Genomic DNA, 26,166 nt, shown 5'->3' with positions numbered 1-26,166 from the left:
ATTAAAGCATAATTATACATCATCAAGTACCATATAGCCATCAGTAACCAGTTATTCTGTGAGTTTTCCGGGCCGCTCGTGACCGTGAGCACGGCTGTTATAACAGTTTTACACTCTGCAGAGGTTGTGCACTTTCACCGTGAGTCGTGTTGCCCATATGCCCGGGATCCGTCGACCCCCAAACACTACCAAGGTGAGCGCGCAGGGTACACTATGAAGCCTTCCATAGGCCTATTCTAACCAGTTAGGGCCGCGAGGTTTCCTCGGCAGGCAGATGTAGAAAACCCCCCTTTTCTATGGCACATTTCCATCGCGGCTATACTCATAGAAACAGGGGCAGCCCTACACCCAAAGTGGCAAGCGCCTCTTGCGCCCTTTCGGGTAACCTCTAACGAGTTAGAAAAGATCCTATTACTGAGCTAAAGTCAGAGCCATATGACTCTCCCGGTTGCACTGTAAGTCCCAGCTTTTGCCGACAGATAAGTCCTTACGGAGGGTCTAGGACAACCTGACCAACAGTCATTTGTACCATAGCCCTATGTTCCATTTATCATAATCATGTTTAATCAATTAACCATGGTTCCATCACTGATTTCAGATCATATATAATTGGAGTTAGAGCACTAGCACTTCTACCCATATGCAATAAAAACCCTCGGAAACAAGGTAATTGTCATCAACAGCTAGGATGTCCTTATAGTTTGCAATATTATACACATGCAGAGTGAAATGCTTAAAGATGAGTAGGACAACAAGGTAGGCCCATGCTATACTTGCCTTGATTCACGTACTCCTACTGGTCTTGCTGGTCCTGCTGATCCCCAAAGAGCTCCGGACTCCCGAAAAACTCCTCACCGTCTGGGCTCGATCAAAACATCACAATCATCACGCATACCAAGACAAACATGCAAGAGAACAATTCCTAAAGTTAGAACAGTACACCAGCAGTAAATAAATTAAATAAAAGTTTTCCAAAATCATCTACGTGCTGCTACGATCACGTCAACGCGAAATTCACGAGAATCGGAGCTAAAACGACCAAGTTACGACTCTTCGACGATTTCCTATAGGCGAATAATTGATTAAACCTAACCCTGAAAATAAAAAGTGGCAAACTACAGAAACAGTAGTACTAACATTTAGAGAATTTGATTACGAACCTAACGCAATTCGAACGGGTCAAATCGGAGCTATAACGAATATTTTATGGCCAAAATACTGCAGTGGCAAATATGTAAATAAAGCAGGATTTAAATGAATTTAAATAAATATAAAATTTCTGGAATATTCTCTGGCCGGGGACTGCAGTGCAAATACAATAATTTTTGGGGGACTCTTTAACAAGATATCATATGAAGGGGTATCAAGTGTTTCTGGCCGTTGGATCAAATTTGAACGCACCAGATTAAAAGAAAAAAAATAAAAAAAGAGAGAGAGAGGAAGGGGACGGCGCACACTGCTCCTCCGGCCAGAAACACGGTGGCCACCATGGCCGGCCCTTGAAGCTCGCCGGAGTTGAGCGGAGGAGGTGCTACGGTGCACGATTTTCGATTCCGATTGAACTGGGAGAAAGAGGAGAGCGATGCGAGTCCATTCCACCCCATAAACGCGGTCGAGAAGGCGGTTTCCGAGAAGGTTCACGGCGGCGCCATGAACGTCCCTGCTGAGCTCGCGAAACAAGGACTCCGGACCACAATTCACTTGGCAACAGGACGGGGAGGGAGCGGGGAAGGAGACGAAGCTCACCACGGTGCGAATTTGGAGCAAAATCGGACTCCCTCCACTTGAAGCCGAGACGCGGGGGGCGGAGAACGTGGGCGCGGAGAGAGCGGCTTCGGCGGTTTCCAACCGAGAGAGACTCGGGAGCGGGGCGGTTGGAGGAAGGAGGTGGTCCTGACGGGTGGGCCCGACCCGTCAGCCGCCAGAGAGAAAAGCTTTTCCTTTTTATTTTTCCAAACAAATTTTCCAAACTCTTTTCCAAATGAGTTTTTGAATTCAAATTCTTTTCATCAAAACCACTCATCACATAAAAGAAATGCACCAGCATGTATGCAACAAAATATTAGCCTAACTTATATTTAATTTTATTTTCTCCAAATTTATTTATTTTCCTATATTGAAAATGCTCACAAAATTATTTAATAAAGTCAAATTCATCTATTTTTAAAAGAGCCAAATTTTGGGTGTTACAATTCTACCCCCCTTAAATATAATCTCGTCCTCGAGATTGGGTGATGCTTACTCAAACAGTTGTGGATACGACTTCCTCAAATCCTCTTCTCTTTCCCAGGTAGCTTCATCTTCGGTATAACGGTTCCATTGTACTTTACACATCTTTATTGTTCTGCTTCTTGTAACTCTGTCTGCAGTTTCCAAGATCTTTATCGGGTACTCTTCATAAGTGAGATCTTCTTTAACGGTCAACTCTTCTATAGGAATCTGCTCTTCGGGTACCTGCAAACACTTCTTCAACTGAGAAACATGGAATACATCATGTACACCTGACAAACTCTAAGGAAGTTCTAACTGATAGGCTACTTCTCCACGTCTTGCAAGAATCCTGAAAGGTCCGACGTATCTCGGTGCTAGCTTACCCTTCACATTGAATCTCTTCACACTCCTCATTGGAGATACCTTCAGATATACAAAATCACCCTCTTTGAAGCTCAAATCCCTTCTTCGGGTGTCGGCATAACTTTTCTACCTCGACTGAGCCACTCTTAGATTGTCCCTAATCATCCTCACTTGTTCTTCAGCACTTCTTAGGACGTCTGGTCCAAACACCTGTGTCTCACCAGTTTGATTCCAGAATAAAGGTGTCCTACACTTGCGACCATACAAAGCTTCAAATGGTGCCATCTTGACACTTTTCTGGTAGCTGTTGTTATAGGAAAACTCAGCATACGGCAGACTTTTGTCCCAACTAGTGCCATACTGCAGAGCACAAGCTCTCAGCATGTCCTCCAAGATTTGATTAATTCTCTCTGTCTGTCCATCAGTCTGGGGATGATAAGCAGAACTGAAGTTCAGCTTAGTTCCCAAGGATCTATGTACTTTGTGCCAAAAGTGCGATGTAAACTGAGTTCCTCGGTCGGACACAATCTTCTTTGGAACTCCGTGTAAGCACACAATCCTTTCCATGTATAGCTCGGCTAACCTTGCCCCTTTGTAGTTGGTTTTGACTGGTAAGAAATGTGCAACCTTAGTGAGTCGGTCTACTATTACCCAAATCGAGTCATACCCACGTTGAGTACGTGGCAACCCGGTAATAAAGTCCATACCGACTTCTTCCCATTTCCATTCGGGTATCTGCATTGGTTGCAACAACCCTGCAGGTCGTTGGTGCTCAGCTTTCACCCTCTGACAGGTGTCACACAAAGCAACATACTCTGCTACGTCTCTTTTCAATCCATACCACCAATATCTCTCTTTTAGGTCCAAATACATCTTGGTACTCCCAGGGTGTATTGAATAAGCAGAGTCATGCGCCTCACGCAGAATTGTATCTCGGATAGCCTTCACTTCAGGCAGACATATCCTTTTCCCAAACCATAGGGTACCATTCTCATCTATCCTGAAGCCTGGTGCCTTTCCAAGCACTACATTATCTACTATCTCTTTCAATTTCTCATCCTCCAACTGACTCTTACGTAGCTCTTGTTCCAATGTTGGCTCTATCTCTAGACCCATGGTATGATTCACAAAGCCTATGTTGAGGTGTTCTATTTCGGCTCGCAACTCAGCTGGAATAAATGTCAGCTAAAGTCTGTTGACATAGCTTTTCCTACTAAGTGCATCTGCAACTACATTTGCTTTCCCAGGGTGATAATGCACTTCCAAGTCATAATCCTTGATCAACTCTAACCAACAACGTTGCCTCAGATTCAGGTCTGACTGGGTGAAGATATACTTTAGGTTCTTATGGTCTGTGTAAATATCACACTTATGACCAATCAAGTAATGCCTCCAAATTTTTAAGGCATGGACCACTGCGGCTAGTTCCAGATCATGAGTAGGGTAATTCAACTCATGTTTTCTCAGCTGCCTAGATGCATAGGCCACTACTCTTCCTTCTTGCATGAGCACACAACCTAAACCTAAGCGAGAAGCATCACAATAGATGGAGAAGCTCTTGCTTAAGTCAGGTAAGGTCAACACTGGAGCTGTGGTCAACCTCTTCTTTAACTCCTCAAAGTTAGCCTGGCATTTGTCTGACCAAACAAACTTAGCACTCTTCTCTAATAAGGCCGTCATGGGCTTAGCAAGTTTAGAGAATCCTTCAATGAATCTCCTATAATATCCGGCCAATCCCAGAAAACTACGGATTTCACTCACATTGGTCGGGGGTTTCCAATTCAACACATCTTGCACCTTGCTGGGGTCCACGGCTATCCCTCCATTGGAGACCACGTGTCCCAGAAAGGAGACCTCCTTTAGCCAAAACTCACACTTGCTTCTTTTGGCATATAGCTTATGTTCTCTAAGCTTCTGCAAGACTAGCCTCAGATGCTCTGCATGTTCCTCTTTAGTTTTGGAAAAGATGAGTATGTCATCAATGAACACCACTACAAACTTATCCAAGAACTCCATGAACACCTTATTCATGAGATACATGAAATATGCGGGTGCATTGGTTAGCCCAAAAGACATAACTGTGTACTCATACAGGCCATACCTAGTAGTGAAGGCTGTCTTAGGTACATCCGAAGCACGGATTTTCAGTTGGTGATAACCGGATCGAAGGTCTATTTTTGAGAACACACAAGCACCTTTTAACTGATCAAACAGGTCATCAATTCTAGGCAAAGGGTACTTGTTTTTGATGGTCACTTCATTTAATGACCGGTAATCCACACACATTCTCCTGGTGCCATCTTTCTTATCAACAAAGATAACCGGTGCTCCCCAAGGTGATGAACTAGGTCGAATAAAACCCTTCTCTAGCAACTCCTTAATTTGCTTCTTAAGTTCCTCTAGTTCATTCATTCCCATTCTATAAGGTCTTTTAGCTATAGGTGCAGTTCCAGGTAAAAGTTCAATAAGGAATTCGATGTCTCGGTCAGGTGGCGTACCTGGCAGTTCATCAGGGAACACATCAGGGAAGTCATCCACCACTTGGTTCTCCTCATTGACCTCATCAGTCAACTGGTTCACGGTAGCAGTTGGAGGTGCTTGCACTGCCACTTCTACACAAATTCTATCCCCTTTAGGTGATGTTACTACCACAGACTTCTCCTGGCACTGAATCACTGCCCGATGTTGCTTCATCCAATCCATCCCCAGGATAAGGTCAATACCAGAAGTTCTTAGCACAATGGGGTTTACTTTGAACTCTACCCCCCTTAGAGAAACACTAGTGGAGGGACTCCAATAGTTCGCTGGCATAGTACCCCCCGGTGAATTCACTAGCATTGAGTTTTTCATGGCACATAAAGCTATGCTATGTACTCTAACAAAAGCTTGCGAGATGAAAGAATGCGAAGCTCCGGAATCAAAAAGTACAGTAGCAGGGATGGAGTTGATACTAAACGTACCCAGCATGACCTCGGGTGCCTCCTGAGCTGATTCAGTAGACACATGGTTCACACTTCCAGTGTGGGGTGGTCGAGCATTGGGCCTCTGATTGTTGTTCTGATTCTGTGGAGCTGAGGGGTTCTGCTTCTTCGGGCACTGATAGGCATAGTGACCCACTTCACCACAACGGTAGCAAGCATTTGGGTTGTTTGCCACTGCTGTCTTCACTGGAGCATTGCTGGGCACACCTGGACGTGGTGCCTGGGGGTTAGCTTGCTGCTGAGGGCGTTGATTACTAAACTGCTGCTGGTACTGGGGACGCTGCTGGTTCTGGTTTTGGTTGCGCGGAGGGTACTGGCCCTGATTCCACTGACTAGGGGGCCTCTGGTTCCTGGGAGGAAAGCCCTGCTGAGGAAACACGCGCGGACGAGTGTTGCTGCTAGATGCTTGCCCCTGAATCTTCCTCTTCTTAGCATCCATCTCTTTGCGCTTATTGTCAATCAAAATAGCGCGGTTCACAAGTTCCTGGAAGCTGGGGTAAACATTGGACATCAACTGCAGTTGCATGCCATCATACAGTCCTTTCAGGAAACGACGTTGCTTGTCAGAATCCTTGACTACTTCACCCGGAGCGTAACGTGACAATTGAGCGAACTTGTCACGGTACTCAGCGACAGTCATGGAGCCTTGCTTGAGAGCACGGAACTCCTCTTGTTTGAGCTCGATGAGCCCCTCTGGAATATGGTAAGACCGGAAACCCTCGGTGAATTCCCTCCAAGTGACAGGCGGTGCGTTGTCTGGGCGTCCATATTGGTAAGACTCCCACCATTCCTGTGCAGCCCCTTGCAGTTGTCCAGAGGCATACAACACCTTCTCCATGTCATTGCACTGAGCAATGTTCAGCTGCTTCTCCACAGCTCTTAACCAATCATCAGCTTGTAAAGGGTCACTAGCATGTGTAAACATAGGGGGACGTCCCTTCATGAACTCTCCCCTCTTATCTCGAACCTGGACCGGTGGTGGTACGACGGCGGGCTGGTGATCCAGGCGATCCATCATAGTTTGCATCAATTGAGTTTGCATCAACATGAGCTGCTCCATTGTCACAGGCTGTGGTGGTGGCGGTGGGTCCACCGGTGCGCCACGGCCACATCCACGGCCACGGCCTCGACCTCGACCACGGCCTCTTCCTCCTTCATCAGCCATCTGTTTCCAACAAAGGAATAAGCTTTTAGAGACCTTTCCATAATTAATAACTGGTTATAATATCAAATAGGCTTTGCTGAAATTTTTCTGGACAGGATGCAAAATCAGCAGTGCAGTATTTGACTCATAACTCGAGTTTCTGAGATCCAACAGAGGCGTGTCATACAAGTTTGGAAAGCTTATAAAATGTTTTACAACTTTTGTTCAGACCACTTTCACAGATTCTGACATTATCTTGATCAAAAACAGGGGTAATGCGAATCTGTTCTGGGCTCTAGTCTGCGCAATAGTCCCAGATTGTAACAAGGATATCTCCCAGATCCGAGCAGGTTTTAACGTGGTTCCAGTTGCAAAAGAGAGATACATCAGTCTAGTTTCCTCCACAAAATTTTTCAAAGTTTTTGGACATACCACTTCAGAGATAGAAGTTAAACATCACAGGCTGCTCCAGAAAAACAGCACAGCAACAACAGAACATACCAACCCAACTAAGCATTCGATAATTAAACTTAAGGTAACAGAAGTTTGTAGATAAATCCACAACCTTCCAGCAGTCATTACAAAGATTCGAATCATGCAAATACACAAACAAATTCAACGGACACATCAATTGTTCACAAGCACTTCAAACTCAACTGACACAACGGGACTTCGAAATAAAACAACTATGACATCCTAGGCCTATGGTGCGTCGCCGGAGATGCTAGGAGGTGCGGTCTTCTTCTTGTAGAGCGGTGGCAACTCAAGCTGCTCTCTAAGGCTGTCCACCATCTCCTGGAAGCGATCTATGGAATCCTGCTGATCACGTAGCTCCTCCTGTAGGTCATCATTGGCCATCTGCAGGACATGCATATGCCTAACAGTTGCATCCAATGGCGTGTCAACCTCCTGCGGGTTCTCAATAGACCAAGTACCAATAGTAGAATCATGGCGAGGGAGGAACTTGTACTGGTCTGCTCTCATGGCCTCATAGCGAAGGCCATGGTAGTGAGTGTAAGCCATCTGGGCGGCGTCCTCCATGCTGTCCTGTGCCTCAGCTCGCCTAGCAACGTGTCCATGGATGCTCTCCGCCATGTAGCTGTCATGTGCCTCATTCCCCACAGTGATGGTAAGATCCGACCTCCAGTACGTGGCCTCATAGGGGTGTGTGTACTCTGCACAGCAGTACCTAATGCCAATCTCCTTATCGGCATAGTAAGTATCCAGCATCTCCCTAAGCAAGTTGTGGAAGTAGGCTGTCATTGAAGGATACTTGTAGTGGATGGTGGTAGTCCATCCTGGGTTTTCTTCCTCAGGACCAGCTGGAGGCACCACCTCTGGTACAGCAGGGGCAGCAGGTGCAACTGGTGGAGCTAGTGGTGCAGGTGCAGCAGGGGCAGCAGGTGCTGTGGGTGGAGGTGGAACAGGTGCAGCTGCTACAGGGGAGTCCATCCAATTCTCATCATCATCATCCACCTCTGTCACCATCGCTGGGTCCTCTTCCTCCATGGGGACGGTCTCATTGTCGGAGATGTCCACCACTGGCTGGGACGACTGGGGCGTGAACTGAGAAATGTAGCTCCTGGTGCTGGCACAGCGAGACCTCGTGACAGGCGGCATCTATAAATTTTATTTTAAGATTAGATCAATATTTTGGCAATAGAATAAGTGATATAAGCATAATAAATTTTATAAAATAACAAAAAGTAAGATAGAAAGCATTAAATAAATAAAACAAAAACTCTATATCGACCATTGCTAACTAGGCTTGCGTCCTACAGTCAACACGACTCTGATACCAATTTGTCACACCCAATTTCAAGGAAGAAATTGAATGCATAAACTTATGTGCGCCCAGAGATCAATCACACACATAAGTCACAAATTAAATACCATCATCGCAGTGTTTACAACAAACGTAGTTATTACATCACAAAGTCTGGCATAACAGCGGAAATATAAATATGATAATCTAAGATAACTATCTCATGGCCCTCACACAGGGAAGGTCGACTGGTGAAGCACAAGCCTAATAGTCCTCAGGGTAGTCCTCATAGCCACCACCATCTGTTACCCATCCGGGATTTTTATCCAAAGAAAAGAAATATACAAGCGTGAGTACATCTCGTACCCCACAAGCATAGCATGAGGATTTATGAGGCTCAAACCGGCTAAACTAGGTTCACTGCATCAGCTTTTAGTAGGTCAGTGTTTTATCATTAATTATTATAGTTTATGCTTAAGCTCACAAATATCCCATATGATCAGTTATTAGAACCATAGTAAGTCATTCAGTCACATTAAAGCATAATTATACATCATCAAGTACCATATAGCCATCAGTAACCAGTTATTCTGTGAGTTTTCCGGGCCGCTCGTGACCGTGAGCACGGCTGTTATAACAGTTTTACACTTTGCAGAGGTTGTGCACTTTCACCGTGAGTCGTGTTGCCCATATGCCCGGGATCCGTCGACCCCCAAACACTACCAAGATGAGCGGGCAGGGTACACTATGAAGCCTTCCATAGGCCTATTCTAACCAGTTAGGGCCGCGAGGTTTCCTCGGCAGGCAGATGTAGAAAACCCCCCTTTTCTATGGCACATTTCCATCGCGGCTATACTCATAGAAACAGGGGCAGCCCTACACCCAAAGTGGCAAGCGCCTCTTGCGCCCTTTCGGGTAACCTCTAACGAGTTAGAAAAGATCCTATTACTGAGCTAAAGTCAGAGCCATATGACTCTCCCGGTTGCACTGTAAGTCCCAGCTTTTGCCGACAGATAAGTCCTTACGGAGGGTCTAGGACAACCTGACCAACAGTCATTTGTACCATAGCCCTATGTTCCATTTATCATAATCATGTTTAATCAATTAACCATGGTTCCATCACTGATTTCAGATCATATATAATTGGAGTTAGAGCACTAGCACTTCTACCCATATGCAATAAAAACCCTCGGAAACAAGGTAATTGTCATCAACAGCTAGGATGTCCTTATAGTTTGCAATATTATACACATGCAGAGTGAAATGCTTAAAGATGAGTAGGACAACAAGGTAGGCCCATGCTATACTTGCCTTGATTCACGTACTCCTGCTGGTCTTGCTGGTCCTGCTGATCCCCAAAGAGCTCCGGACTCCTGAAAAACTCCTCACCGTCTGGGCTCGATCAAAACATCACAATCATCACGCATACCAAGACAAACATGCAAGAGAACAATTCCTAAAGTTAGAACAGTACACCAGCAGTAAATAAATTAAATAAAAGTTTTCCAAAATCATCTACGTGCTGCTACGATCACGTCAACGCGAAATTCACGAGAATCGGAGCTAAAACGACCAAGTTACGACTTTTCGACGATTTCCTATAGGCCAATAATTGATTAAACCTAACCCTGAAAATAAAAAGTGGCAAACTACAGAAACAGTAGTACTAACATTTAGAGAATTTGATTACGAACCTAACGCAATTCGAACGGGTCAAATCGGAGCTATAACGAATATTTTATGGCCAAAATACTGCAGTGGCAAATCTGTAAATAAAGCAGGATTTAAATGAATTTAAATAAATATAAAATTTCTGGAATATTCTCTGGCCGGGGACTGCAGTGCAAATACAATAATTTTTGGGGGACTCTTTAACAAGATATCATATGAAGGGGTATCAAGTGTTTCTGGCCGTTGGATCAAGTTTGAACGCACCAGATTAAAAGAAAAAAAATAAAAAAAGAGAGAGAGGAAGGGGACGGCGCACACTGCTCCTCCGGCCAGAAACACGGTGGCCACCATGGCCGGCCCTTGAAGCTCGCCGGAGTTGAGCGGAGGAGGTGCTACGGTGCACGGTTTTCGATTCCGATTGAACTGGGAGAAAGAGGAGAGCGATGCGAGTCCATTCCATCCCATAAACGCGGTCGAGGAGGCGGTTTCCGAGAAGGTTCACGGCGGCGCCATGAACGTCCCTGCTGAGCTCGCGAAACAAGGACTCCGGACCACAATTCACTCGGCAACAGGACGGGGAGGGAGCGGGGAAGGAGACGAAGCTCACCACGGTGCGAATTTGGAGCAAAATCGGCATGGAACAGCGGGCTTCGCGCGGCCGACGAAGAACTTCCGGCGGCGGTTTTCTCTGCGCTTTCACGGATGGGAGCAGAAGCGAGGAGGGGGAAAAATGGGGAGAGGAAGACTCGGGCGCGCGGACTCCCTCCACTTGAGGAGGGGGAAGCCGAGACGCGGGGGGCGGAGAACGTGGGCGCGGAGAGAGCGGCTTCGGCGGTTTCCAACCGAGAGAGACTCGGGAGCGGGGCGGTTGGAGGAAGGAGGTGGTCCTGACGGGTGGGCCCCACCCGTCAGCCGCCAGAGAGAAAAGCTTTTCCTTTTTATTTTTCCAAACAAATTTTGCAAACTCTTTTCCAAATGAGTTTTTGAATTCAAATTCTTTTCATCAAAACCACTCATCACATAAAAGAAATGCACCAGCATGTATGCAACAAAATATTAGCCTAACTTATATTTAATTTTATTTTCTCCAAATTTATTTATTTTCCTATATTGAAAATGCTCACAAAATTATTTAATAAAGTCAAATTCATCTATTTTTAAAAGAGCCAAATTTTGGGTGTTACAAAAGACCGTTCCTCAACACTATCAAAGCAATCATCTATATTGGAACCGGAGAAGTCCACATGTACTTCCCCTCTAAGAAGGTACGCAACTATTTTACTGACCATAACTATATAGTTGAAGACTCTAAGCAGGTCAGGACAAGAAGACGACGCAACCGCAACCAGAGGAGGCAAATCATCAAGAACGGATGGGTAGACTACGAAGGAGAAGTGATAAGGATTGAAGACATACAGCTTGAACAGAACTGTCCTGAGGAGACCGTAGCACCGAGTCAGGTGTGGAGAGAGAAGATAGTTATACACGGAATCACCGACTACGCCACCTAGCGAATCCCAGGAGACTGAGAAAACAGAGAGTCCCGTTCGGAGGACTTAAAAATACCGAACGCCTTGCCAAGAGGTAAACTTGGTAGTTACCCTTTCCTTTCAATTATTCAATTATAATTTGCTTAGTTAATCAGATTCATGCTATCTTGAAAAGAAAATAAAAATGTTAAAAAAATAGTAAGCTCCATGTGAGTATGCTCATGGCATAAAACCCATAAGTACATTCACTGTGGTGGCATAAAAATAAAATAAATAAGTTTTCATCTTACAATAAAAAAATATATATATAATAATAAGTGTATGATCCTGCTAAATAAATAACATTTATTAAGGAAGCTCAACATGATGAAGGCTAGATATTTATGCTAACACTTAATTAGTTCCACAAGCTTTGTTGTCTATTTGAGCTCCACAGAATTTAAGAATCAAGAAGACTAGCAGACGGAGGACATTCTAATCGCTGTAAGAATGCTGCTGACTTTCAAATACACCTCTGCCACCTGCTAGCTACATCAAGAGAAATTACGTCAAAATTCAGCTTGGGGGAGAGCACCCCATTATTCTCGCTAAGTATTTCTACCTATCTTTATACTTATATTATGTTAGAATATTAAAATACATAAACTATGAAAAACCAAATAAAGATTTTGTGCTTATATATATCTTTTGCTTAGTATGTTTAATAAATAAATAAAGTGGTTATGCTAATCTGAATCTTAATAATAAAACTCTAGCATGGATATGATGAATAGTTGCTCTGCCTAATTTGCAATTTTGAAGTTCTCTCTCAGGTTTAGACATAACTGTTATAATTTAAAGCTTGCTCTAGATCTAAACTTGTGGGATGAAAACTTGATCTAAAATCTAAGTTGTTAACGGATATGATATGGGAAGGTTGAGCTGCTGTTTATCTGTTCTTAGAGATGCTAGAATTCTGGAGAATTTTATCTTTGAAAAATCTTTAAAATATTGCATGATGAGTTCCTCTATGATGAGAGTTTAAATTCCTAACACAACCATATATACATGCTTGCTCGACTTTGAGCCACACATTTACTATTTACTGCTTATGAGCATTGAGTGTGGTCAAGCTGTGTAGACCCTTAGGAGCTTGTCATGTGGTTAAATCAAGATTCACTTGCACGTTCACTCATATATGCTACTTCTACTCCGGAAGTATCATCCACATATATCCATCCATTTCTATCTCCAGAATCACCCAAAAATATGCTACTCCTAATCCGGAAGAGAATAGTCAAAAACATTTTCCTATCCCTGTTATTCCCTGTGAAATAAATGCTCCAAATATTTTGGTTACTACCACTTGCTATATTATTTCAAGAGATGAGTGCTCTGAAAAAAAGAGAAAGAAAAGAAAAGAAAAGAAATATATATATATATATATATATATAAACGAGGAAATAAAAAGGGGCAAGTGCCCGGAACCTCGAAAGAAAGAAAAAGTGAGACGAGAGGTAAAAATGGACAAGTGTCCGACAGTAGAATTAGGGGTACAAGATACCCACCTGAGAGGAAAGAAAAAGAAGAGCATCTCATTCTCCTCATAAAGTTTCAAAAAGCAAGGAAGGTATGTATCCCCTGAAAAGAGCAAAAGTAGAATTAGACTTTCACCATTGTTATTACCATCATCACCATACACCATTCATTCGCCACACATGCACATCTTGATTTGGCTTATTGATTTGTTTCTCTGGATCCATGGTTTGACTATGCAATAAATGTCTTGTAAGTATGTATTAGCTGGCTCCCACCTATGAGCTCCAGATATCAAGCCTTATTAGAGTAGGGTGAGAGAGAAGGCAATGTCACTATGCCATATACCATAAATACCACGTATCTTGAGAGAAGGCATATACCATCATTGCCCTGGTAAGGATCCAGAAATACCATAAAAGAGAGATATGAGAGAGTCATACAAGGAATCTCTGAGTTTTATTTGAAAATCTGCAAAAAACCTCAGAGCTATAGCTGATCAAGAATAAGAGACATGGCACTTGGCTAGACTGTTCTATCTTTTAACTACTCAAGACAGAAGTGACGGTTACAAGTCCCATGGTGAGAGGTAAAGTAAGTAAGTTTTAATTCTTGACAGTTTACTCTAACTTAGAGATGAGATCTTATTTAAAAGCATGTGTACCGTCAAATATTTAAGATATTGCAACAACTTCTGATCCATAGCTGAGTCTATCCTTGCTCAGGGACGAGCAAGAGGTAAGCTTGGGGGAGTTTGTTGACGGTCCTTAAGTATCAAATTTAATTATCAAATAAACAAAGAAAAGGATCCAAATGAAGTCAACATCTAGACTTAGGGTTTTATCTGACAGAATTCCACGAGTTTCGGTGTTTGTCTATTTCTGCAGGGGGTTATCAGGAAATAAGGAAGAAAGGCCCACATGTCGGGATTACATAGAGATATCAACGCACCGCGCAATTTTCTACCATCTAGAAGACTCCAGAAGCCACGGGACCGAAGCGGAGGCGAAACGGGGCCAGGACCTGGGCGCCCGCCCTGTTTCCTTGGGCGCCCGCCCACCTGTCGAGCCCAATCAGGACTCTCTTCGCTCGGGATGTTCCACCGACCTATTGGATCAAGGAAAATATAGTACCACCTCGCCTAACGACCCAAAAACGCATAGAAGGGGAGGACTATTTAAGGAGACCCCCTTGGCCCCTGGAGAAGACATGAAGAAATTATCATAGAGACTGAGGGGTGCCCTCGAAGGAAAACCTCTTCTCTAATTAATATTTATTTTTAGGCTTAGCAACCAATGTAAGGTAGAAATAGATCTTCTAGTTTCTACTAGATTGAGAGAGATAGAGTGGAGGTGTAGATTGGAGGAAGCCCGGCCTGTCGGTGTCTACTCCAAGCTTGTACTTGCGGGATCAAGTTCTCCTAACCCGAAGCTTGCTCCTAGGATTCTTTAGTATTTCGACTTCTAAATTCTAGTAAGTTCTTGTTTTATTGTTCTTATGGTTTATGAGTTTACTTTAATCTCTTCGCGTAGAGTTTAGAGTAATCATTGCTGGCATAAACGTGGTGTTTAGGCTGGGGTACTCATAGATATTCCCTGACTAGCTGGACCGTGGTAGTAGTGAAGAACGTGACAATTCCGAGTTACCTTTGCAGATCACATCTCGTTAGCAGGAAGGATAGGGTTTATAGGTGTGGGTTGAACATCCTTTGTGGTGTCTAGATTCCGTTAGCCTCCCCATTAGAACAGTAGATCATCCTTACCAAGGTTAGAAGGAGACTACGGTTGTAGTCTTCTCTATTTATCACTCACATCGAGAGACATTCTTTGTAGCCTAAAGGGATAGTAGCAATAGATTTGGTTAGTCAGATGCACCCTTTCTCCCAGTGGTAAAAATATAAATACGATAACTCTGGATAACCTCCCGGGTGAAATGCTCACCGATATCCGTGCGCTTGCGGATCGTTTCCTTATTGCGTTACCAAATATCAACAATTCGCACAGTGATTGTAGTGGCAGCCTCTTACGGTCTTATCATTCATCAGATGGATGTAAAGACAGCTTTCCTAAATGGAGAGTTGGAAGTGGAGATCTATATGGATCAGCTAGAAGGCTTCATTGCAAATGGTCAAGAGAACAAGGTGTGTAGGCTGTGAAAAGGATCAAGATGCCCAAGAGGGGGGGTGAATTGGGCTTCTCTAAAAATTTAAGCAACCTATAAGCTCCAATTCAACCCCTTGTGCCTAGTGTGACCTAGAGAGCTACCGGATAAAAAGTTTTGCAACCTAGTTCCAATCCTATTCTAGCATGGCAATTCTAAGAATGTAAAAACACAAAGTAAATGCTAGAATGTAAAGGAGTAGTGGAAGAAATTTCTCGGCGATGTTTTGCCGAGGTATCGGAGAGTCGCCACTCTCCACTAGTCCATGTTGGAGCACCCGCGCAAGGGTCTTGCTCCCCCTTGGTCTGTGCAAGGACCAAGTGCTCTCTATGGGCTGATTCTTCGACACTCCGTCGCGGTGAATCGCCCAAAACCGCTCACAAGCTTGACATGAGCCACCCACAAGAACTCCGGGCGGTCTTCGTGCCTCCAATCACCACCAAACCGTCTAGGTGATGGCGATCACCAAGAGTAACAAGCAAAGAACTCTCACTTGACCCAAACAAGGCTCTAGAGAGTGGTGGATGCACACTTGACTCTTGGAACTCACTAGAGAAGGATTCTCTCAAGAAATCACTCAAAAACTCAATCCTCTCTAGGCTCTTGCAACTCTCTTGCTCCACAACAAGTTTCTCTGATGTTCAAATGGTCAAGAGACATCTCATGGATGAGGTGGAGGAGTATAAATACTATCCACAAAGTCCAAAGGTCGGCCAACCGTTTTCTACTGAAAACGGGGTCACCGGACGCACATTATGTTGCACCGGACGCACTGCACCGAGCGTCCGCTGCTTCATAACGGCTAACTGTACTTCTCTCTGACAGGTCACCGGACGCTAACTTCCAGCGTCTGGTGCACCGTCCGGTGTTCGGGGAAACTTTACAAGCTCCCTGCGCATGGGACCGGACGCTACCCGGTGCGTCCGGTGCCAGCGTTCGGTGCTCAGGGAAGGCTTGCAACCTCCCTGGGTATGGGACCGGACGCTACCCGGTGTGTCCGGTGCTAGCGTCCGGTGCCTAATCCTAAGCACGGCACTGTTCCAACGGCTAAGGACCTCACCGGACGCACTCACAGAGCGTCCGGTGCAGCGTCCGGTGCCTCTATGGGCACCCAAACTTCGTCGAAACACGATCGCTCCAAAACGAAGTTGGTTCCTCTCGATCTAAGGACTATCTCTGAGCTGCCTAGTGCTAGGTTTACCAAGTGTGCACCACACCTAAACCTAAAGCCTTGCCTAAGTCAAGCTACTAGATCAAAGCCCCTCTTAATAGTACGGTCAAAGGAAAACAAAGTCCTAAACTACTCTAAGTGCCCTTCTTCACCATATGGCACTTAGACCTAGTCTAGTCTTGACGATGTCCATCCATCCTTTGAAAACCGAAACGATTTCCACTATTAAGTAGGCATGTATGTCCCTGTCCATCGAGTACCTATTTACCATGACCTTACCTATGACTTTGCCTCTGCAAAACACACGTTAGTCATAGTAATCAATAATGTCATTAATCACCGAAATCACTAGGGGCCTAGATGCTCTTTCAATCTCCCCCTTTTTGGTGATTGATGACAACCTCGAGTATGAAAAGAGTTGAGGTTTTTAAAGTGACTTGGTTTCAATAAGCATGATACAATAAGAACAAAGGGATTAGTCATGCTTATATCAACCAAGTCCAATACCCTGCATCCAAATATGTGAGTGGTAAACGACAGGATATAAAGCTCATAAGTACAACGGAGTAGAAACGCGGAAGCAAAGGTAATATGAGCCAAAACACATGACTTTAAGAAAACACAATAAGCACAAGTCATGTCTCACAACCATAGTATCTCACACAAGTGCAATGTATAAAAGTAAACGTGATGCATGATAAGTAGCACACATGAAAAGTAACTCAAAGAATAAACATCTAAACACCCTCTCTAGCTCCCCCTAACTCCTAACTCTCTCATACGCCTCTCTCCCCCCTTGGCATCAAGCAGAGCTGCATCATCTGAACTGTCGGTGGAGGAGGCGGAGCAGTGGAGTCCCTCGGCATGGCCTCGAAGCGAGCTGCATCATCTGAACTGTCGGCCGTCGAGGCAGAGGAGGTGGAGTGACCCTCTGAAGCTGCAGGTGCTGGCGAAGTGGTCCGGGTCTGCTCTGTAGGTGCGGGAGCTATCACTAGCTGGGCTGGCTGCTCGAGTCCAGCCGACGAACCGGGCACGGACTCGGTCGCTGTAGGTGTCGTCTCTGGCACGGTGGAAGACGGTGCAAGCTGCTCGGACGATGCTACAGACGACGACAGAAGCTCTGTAGTGGTGACTGGCACCGTGAAGACTGTAGGGGCCTGCAGAGGAGGAGGCGTAGGGTCACCAGTCAGAGCACTGTAGGTGAAGCTGAGGTGCGGATCTGTCGATGAGTCCCACACAAGCTGTGACGCTGACGCTGACTGAGGAGTGAAGCCAGAGCGGAGAGGAGTGAACTGAGGTACCTGCTCAAAGCCTGAAGAGATAGCACCCTGGGAGACCTGGTGCTGTGGCGTCGAGAACGGCTAACTCTGAGCTGGTAGCTGGAGAGGCTGCTGTGACTGGCTCTGAGTCTGAGGCGCTGGAGTAGGTGGCCTGACAGTCGAAGTGCTTGGGAGCTGAATCTGCAGTAGCTGAATCCCGGAGGCGGCCATGAGAGCGACCATCATCGCTGTCTGCTGGGCCTGGAACGCAAGCTGTTGCTCCTGAAAGGTGAGAAGCTGTCGCTGGAGCTCATCCTGCCTGGCCTGTATGGCTGCATTGATGGCAGCCTGGTCCCTGTCTCGCCTCGCCTGCTCCTCAGCTGCACGGCGCTGATCTGCCCTCATACCCTCTAGAATAGCAAGAAGAGCTAGGTCTGAAGCACTAGAAGAGCCTCCTGCCTCGTGGTCGTGTGCTCTGGGAGGGAGGTCTGACACTGGCGGCTGATAATCATCATCCGAGCTGTCTGAGGCGAAGTCAAACTCTCCCTCTACCTCTGCATCTGCGAAAGCCCCAATGGCGATATCCTGCTGCTCCTCTGTCTCTAGAACTGCTGTTGTAGTGCGAGTGCCCCTAGGAGAAGGTGGGGGCACCGGTCCACATGGTGCACGAGGAGGAGGTGCAGCTCTAAGATCGTGATGCGCTCTCAACATCTGCCTGGGGTCGTAGTGGGGGAAGACGGTGTCGGACTCTGTCAACTCTGTTGATATTTGGTAACGCAATAAGGAATTGATCCGCAAGCGCACGGATATCGGTGAGCATTTCACCCGGGAGGTTTTCTAGAGTATCGTATTTATATTTTTACCACTGGGAGAAAGGGTGCATCTGACTAACTAAATCTATTGCTACTATCCCTTTAGGCTACAAAGAATGTTTCTCGATGTGAGCGTTGTATAGAGAAGACTGCAACCATAGTCTCGTTCTAACCTTGGTAAGGATGATCTACTGTTCTATTGGGGAGCCTCACGGAATCTAGACAACACAAAGGATGTTCGACCCGCACCTATAAACCTACCCGTCCTGCTAACAAGATATGGAATACAAAGGTAACTCGGAAATGTCACGTTCCTCGCTACTACCACGGTCCAGCTAGTCAGGGGATATCTATGAGTACCCTAGCCTAAACACCACGTTTACGCTAGCAAGTGATTACTCTAATACTCAACCAGAAGAGGATTAAAGTAAACTCATAAACCAAAGAACAATAAAACAAAAACTTACTAGTATTAGAAGTCGAATTACTAAAGAATCTTAGAAGCAAGCCTCGGGTTAGGAGACTTGATCCCGTAGGTACAACTCGGAGTAGACACCGACAGGCCGGCCTTCCTCCGATCCACACCTACACTCTATCTCTCTCAATCTAGTAGAAACTAGAAGATCTATTTCTACTTTACATTGGATGCTAAGCCTAAAAAGAAATATTATTTAGAGAAGAGGTTTTCCTTCGAGGGCACCCCTCAATCTCTATGATAATTTTTTGTCTTCTCCAAGGGCCAGGGGGGTCTCCTTATATAGTCCTCCTCCTCTATGCATTTTTGGGTCGGTAGGCGATGTGGTACTACGTTATTCTGGATCCAATAGGTCGGTGGAGATCTCCCGAGAGAAAGAGTCCTGATTGGGCTCGACAGGTGGGCGAGCGCCCAAGGAAACTGGGCGGGCGCCCAGGTCCTGGCCCCGTTTCGCCTCCGCTTCGGTCTCGTGGCTTCTGGAGTCTTCTAGATGGTAGAAAATTGCGCGGTGCGTTGATATCTCTATGTAATCCTGACATGTGGGCCTTTCTTCCTTATTTCCTGATAACCCCCTGCAGAAATAGACAAACACCAAAACTCGTGGAATTCTATCAGATAAAACCCTAAGTCTAGATGTTGATTTCATTTGGATCCTTTTCTTTATTTATTTGATAATTAAATTTGATACTTAAGGACCGTCAACAAACTCCCCCAAGCTTACCTCTTGCTCGTCCCTGAGCAAGGATGAACTGCAGTGGTTTCATGCCTTAAAAGTACACACGCATTCAAGCAAGATCTTATCTCTGAGTTAGAATAAACTGTTAAGACTTAAAACTTACTCATTTTACCTTACACCATGGGGCTTGTAACTGTTACTTGTGTCTTGAGCAGTTAAAAGATAGAACGGTCAAGTCAAGCGCCATGTCTCTTATTCTTGATCAGCTATAGCTCTGGAGTTTTTGCAGATTTTCAAATAAAACTCCGAGATTCCTTATATGATTCTCTCAAATCTCTCTTTTGTGGTATTTCTGAATCCTTTCCAAGGCAGTAATAGTATATGCCTTCTCTCAAAGTATGTGGTATTTTTGGTATAATGCATAGTGTTATTACCTTCTCTCTCACCCTACTCTAATAAGGTTTTGATATCTGGAGCTCATAGGTGGGAGACAGCTAATACATACTTACAAGACATTTATTGCATAGTCAAACCATGGATCTAGAGAAACAAGTCAATAAGTCAAATCAAGATTTGCGTGTGTGGCGAATGAATGGTGTATGGTGATGATGGTGATAATAATGGTGAAAGTCTAATTCTACTTTTGCTCTTTTGAGGGGATACATACCTTTCTTGCTTTTTGAACCTTTTTAGGGAGACTGAGATGCTCTATATCTTCTTTTTCTTTCCTCTCAGGTGGGTATCTTGTATGCCTAATTCTACTATCGGACACTTGTCCATTTTTACCTCTCGTCTTACTTTTTCTTTTCTTTCGAGGTTCCGGGCACTTGCCCCTTTTTATTTCCTCGTATTCTTCCTCTTTTTTTAAAGCACTCATCTCCTTAAATATTATAGCAAGTGGTAGTAACCAAGATAACTCGAGCATTTATTTCACAGGAAATAACAGGGATAGGAAAATATTTTTGGCTATTCTCTCTCGGATTAGGAGTAGAATAATTTCGGGTGAATGTGGAGATGAAAATGAGTGGATATATGTGGATGGTACTTCCGGAGTAGAAGTAGCATGTATGAGTGAACGTGCAAGTGAATCTTGATTTTAACCACATGACAAGCTCCTAAGGGTCTACACAGCTTGACCACACTCAATGCTCATAAGTAGTAAAGTAAATATGTGGCTCAAAGTCTAGCAAGCATGTATATATGGCTGTGGTAGGAATTTAAACTCTCATCATACATGAACTCATCATGTGATATTTTAAAGATTTTTCAAAGATAAAATTCTCCAAAATTCTAGCATCTCTAGGAACAGTTAAACAGCAGCTAAACCTTCCCATATCATATCCGTTAACGACTTAGACTTTAGATCAAGTACTCTCCCCACAAGTTCAGATTTAGAGCAAATCTTAATTCATAACAGTCATGCCTAAACTTGAGAGAGATTTCAATTTTAAGAACTAGTTATGGCAGAGCAACTATTCATCATTTCCATGTGAGAGTTTATCATGAGGGTTCATAGCAAACTTTATTTATTTATTTATTTAGCAAACTAAGCAAAGATATATATAAAAGCACAAAATCTTTATTTGGGTTTTCATGATTGTGCATCTTTTATTATTTGAGTAAAGTATAAATGCGAGTAGAAACACTTAGCTGGATAAATGGGGGTGCTCTCCCCCAAGCTGGATTTTGACGTAATTTCTTCTGATGTAGCTAGCAGGTGGCAGAGGTGTATTTGAAAGTCAGCAGCATTTTGACAGCGATTAGAATGTCCTCCGTCTGCTAGTCTTCTTGATTCTTAAATTCTGTGGAGCTCAAATAGACAAAAATGCTTTGTGGAAATGGTTAAGTGTTAGCATAAATATCTAGCCTTTATCATGTTGAGCCTCCTCAATAAATATTACTTATTTAGCAGGATCATGCACTTATTATTTTTATATTTTTATTGTAAGATGAAAACTTATTTATTTTATTTTTATGCCACCACAGTGAATGTACTTATGGGTTTTATGCCATGAGCATACTCACATGGGGCTTACTATATTTTTTTAACATTATTATTTTCTTTTCAAGATAGCATGAACTTGATTAACTAAGCAAACTATAATTGAATAATTGAAAGGAAAAAGATAACCACCAAGTTTACCTCTTGGCAAGGTGTTCGGTGTTTTTAAGTCCTCCGAACGGGACTCTCCGTTTTCTCAGTCGTTCTGGGATTCGCTAGGTGGCGTAGTCGGTGATTCCGGCGGCGCCTCTCTTCGTGTATAACTATTTTCTCTCTCCACACCTGACTCGGTGCTACGGTCTCCTCAGGACAGTTCTGTTCAAGCTGTATGTCTTCAGACCTTACCACTTCTCCTTCGTACTCTGCCCATCTGTCCTTAATGATTTGCCTCCTCTGGTTGCGGTTACGTCGTCTTCTTGTCCTGACCTGCTTAGAGTCTTCAACTATATAGTTATGGTCAGTAAAATAGTTGCGTACCTTCTCAGAGGGGAAGTACATGTGGACTTCTCCGGTTCCAATATAGATGATGGCTTTGATAGTGTTTGTTGATATTTGGTAACGCAATAAGGAAATGATCTGCAAGCGCACGGATATCGGTGAGCATTTCACCAGAGAGGTTTTCCAGAGTATCGTATTTATATTTTTACCACTGGGAGAAAGGGTGCATCTGACTAACCAAATCTATTGCTACTATCCCTTTAGGCACAAAGAATGTCTTTCGATGTGAGTGATAAATAGAGAAGACTGCAACCGTAGTCTCCTTCTAACCTTGGTAAGGATGATCTATTGTTCTAATGGGGAGGCTAACGGAATCTAGACACCACAAAGGATGTTCAACCCGCACCTATAAACCCTATCTTTCCTGCTAACGAGATGTGATCTGCAAAGGTAACTCGGAATTGTCACATTCCTCACTACTACCACGGTCCAGCTAGTCAGGGAATATCTATGAGTACCCCAGCCTAAACACCACGTTTACGCCAGCAATGATTACTCTAAACTCTACGCGAAGAGATTAAAATAAACTCATAAACCATAAGAACAATAAAACAAGAACTTACTAGAATTTAGAAGTCGAAATACTGAAGAATCCTAGGAGCAAGCTTCGGGTTAGGAGAACTTGATCCCACAGGTACAAGCTTGGAGTAGACACCGACAGGCCGGGCTTCCTCCAATCTACACCTCCACTCTATCTCTCTCAATCTAGTAGAAACTAGAAGATCTATTTCTACCTTACATTGGTTGCTAAGCCTAAAAAGAAATATTAATTAGAGAAGAGGTTTTCCTTCGAGGGCACCCCTCAGTCTCTATGATAATTTCTTGTCTTCTCCAGGGGCCAGGGGGCTCTCCTTATATAGTCCTCCTCCTCTATGCGTTTTTGGGTCGGTAGGCGAGGTGGTAATATGTTTTCCTTGATCCAATAGGTCGGTGGAACATCCCGAGCGAAGAGTGTCCTGAAAGCACTCCAGCAGGGGGCGGGCGCCCAGGTCACCAGGGCGGGCGCCCTGGGCCTGGCCCCTTTCGGCCTCCGTCTTCTTCCCGTGGCTTCTGGAGTCTTCTAGATGGTAGAAAATTGCACGGTGCGTTGATATCTCTATGTAATCCTGACATGTGGGCCTTTCTTCCGTATTTCCTGATAACCCCCTACAGAAATAGACAAACACCAAAACTCGTGGAATTCTGTCAGATAAAACCCTAAGTCTAGATGTTGATTTCATTTGGATCCTTTTCTTTGTTTATTTGATAATTAAATTTGATACTTAAGGACCATCAAAAAACTCCCCCAAGCTTACCTCTTGCTCGTCCCTGAGCAAGGATAGACTCAGCAATGGATTAGAAGTTGTTGCAATATCTTTAAAAATTGACGGTACACATGCTTTTTAAATAAGATCTCATCTCTGAGTTAGAGTAAACTGTCAAGACTTAAAACTTACTTTACCTTCACCATGGGACTTGTAACCGTCACTTTTGTCTTGAGAGGTTAAAAGATAGAACAGTCTAGCCAAGTGCCATGTCTCTTATTCTTGATCAGCTATAGCTTTGGTTTTTTTTTTGCAGATTTTCAAATAAAACTCAGAGATTCCTTGTATGACTCTCTCATATCTCTCTTTTGTGGTATTTCTGGATCCTTACCAAGGCATTGATGGTTTATGCCTTCTCTCAAGATATGTGGTATTTATGGTATAAGGCATAGTGACATTGCCTTCTCTCTCACCCTACTCTAATAAGGCTTGATATCTAGAGCTCATAGGTGGGAGACAGCTAATGCATACTTACAAGACATTTATTGCATAGTCAAACCATGGATCCAGAGAAACAAATCAATAAGCCAAATCAAGATGTGCATGTGTGGCGAATGAATGGCGTATGGTGATGATGGTAACAATGGTGGTGGAAGTCTAATTCTACTTCTTTTGAGGGGATACATACCTTCCTTGCTTTTTGAAACTTTATGAAGAGATTGAGATGCTCTATATTTTTCTTTTCTCTCAGGTGGGTATCTTGTACCCCTAATTCTACTGTCGGACACTTGTCCATTTTTACCTCTCGTCTCACTTTTTCTTTTCTTTCGAGGTTCCGAGCACTTGCTCCTTTTTATTTCCTCGTATTTTTCTTTTTTTTCTCTTTTTTTTAGAGCACTCATCTCTTGAGATAATATAGCAAGTGGTAGTAACAAGATAACTTGAGCATTTATTTCACAAGGAAGAACAAAATTATTTTTGGCTATTCTCTCCCGGATTAGGAGTAGAATATTTTTGGGTGATTCTGGAGATGGAAATGTATGGATATATGTGGATGGTACTTCCGGAGTAGAAGTACCATGTGTGAGTGAACGTGCAAGTGAATCTTGATTGAACCACATGACAAGCTCCCAAGGGTCTACACAGCTTGACCACACTCAATGCTCATAAGCAGTAAAAAGTAAATGTGTGGCTCGAAGTCTAGCAAGCATGTATATATGGCTGTGGTAGGAATTTAAACTCTCATCATACAGGAACTCATCATGCAACATTTTAAAGATTTCCAAAGATAAAATTCTCTAGAATTCTAGCATCTCTAGAAACAGATAAACAGCAGCTCAACCTACCCATATCGTATCCGTTAACAACTTAGATTTCAGATCAAGTTTTCATCCCACAAGTTTAGGTCTAGAGCAAGCTTTAAATTATAACAGTTATGTCTAAACTTGAGAGAGAACTTAAAATGTGCAAATTAGGCAGAGCGACTATTCATCATTTCCATGCTTGAGTTTTATTTAGATACAGATTAGCATAGCCACTTTATTTATTTATTAAACACACTAAGCAAAAGACATATATGTATAAGCATAAAATCTTTATTTGGTTTTTCATAGTTATGTATATTTATATTCTAAAAATAATATAAGTATAAAGATAGATAGATAGAAATACTTATCAAGATAAATGGGGGTGCTCTCCCCCAAGCTGAATTTTGACGTAATTTCTCTTGATGTAGCTAGCAGGTGGCAGAGGTGTATTTGAAAGTCAGCAGCATTGTGACAGCGATTAGAATATCCTCCGTCTGCCAGTCTTCTTGATTCTTAGATTCTGTGGAGCTCAAATAGACAACAAAGCTTGTGGAACTGATTAAGTGTTAGCATAAATATCTAGCCTTTATCATGTTGAGACTCCTTAATAATTATTACTCCCTGTTTTTATATTTTTATTTTATAAAGCAGAAAAATATTTTTATTTTATTTTTATGCCACCACAGTGAATGTACTTATGGGTTTTATGCCACTCGTATCCTCACATGGGGTTTACTGTTTTTCACATTTTTACTTTCTGTTTAGAACTTAATTAACTAAGTGAACTACTTGAAATAATTGAAAGGGAAAGGATAACTACCAAGTTTACCTCTTGGCAAGGCGTTCGGTGTTTTTAAGTCCTCCGAACGGGACTCTCCTCCTTCTCAATTATCCTGAGGTTCGTTGGGTGGCGTAGTCGGTACTTCCGGCAGCGCCTCCTCTTCATGTATAGTTATCTTCATTTTCCACACCTGACTTGGTGCTTCGGTCTCCTCTGGATAATTCTGTTTAAACTCAACGTCTTCTGACCTTACAACTTCTCCTTCGTAGTCTGCCCATCCATCCTTGATGATTTGCCTCCTCTGGTTGCGGTTGCGTTGTCTTCTTCTTGTCCTGACCTGCTTAGAATCTTCAACTATATAGTTAGAATCATTAAAGTAATGGCGTACCTTCTCAGAGGGGAAATACACGTGGACTTCTCCGGTTCCAATGTAGATGATAACTTTGATAGTGTTGAGGAATGGTCTTCCAAGGATGATGGGTGGATCGTACTCGTCTTCTCCCATGTCAATGTTCTGAAAATCATCTGGAGCTAAATATATATTGGTTGTAGGGGCATGGTTCCATGCAAGAGCTGATAAGTGACTGCGGCCATTATGTTGACGTTAGATCCGGTGTCGTAGAGTGTTTTCTAAAAAGAGT

General features: G+C 43.6%; 1 protein-coding gene across 1 annotated transcript; it reads right to left on the bottom strand.

Moving 5' to 3' along the window:
* Positions 7,402–8,319, bottom strand: LOC110437225. Its single transcript, XM_021465599.1, has one exon. It carries the CDS (start codon positions 8,317–8,319, stop codon positions 7,402–7,404), a length of 918 nt encoding a protein of 305 aa, XP_021321274.1.

Source organism: Sorghum bicolor, chromosome 7 (genome assembly GCF_000003195.3).
Source record: "Sorghum bicolor cultivar BTx623 chromosome 7, Sorghum_bicolor_NCBIv3, whole genome shotgun sequence".
Taxonomy (NCBI): Eukaryota; Viridiplantae; Streptophyta; class Magnoliopsida; order Poales; family Poaceae; genus Sorghum; species Sorghum bicolor.
The sequence above is the reverse complement of the archived record's forward strand: the minus strand, read 5'-3'. Positions and strand labels throughout refer to the sequence as shown.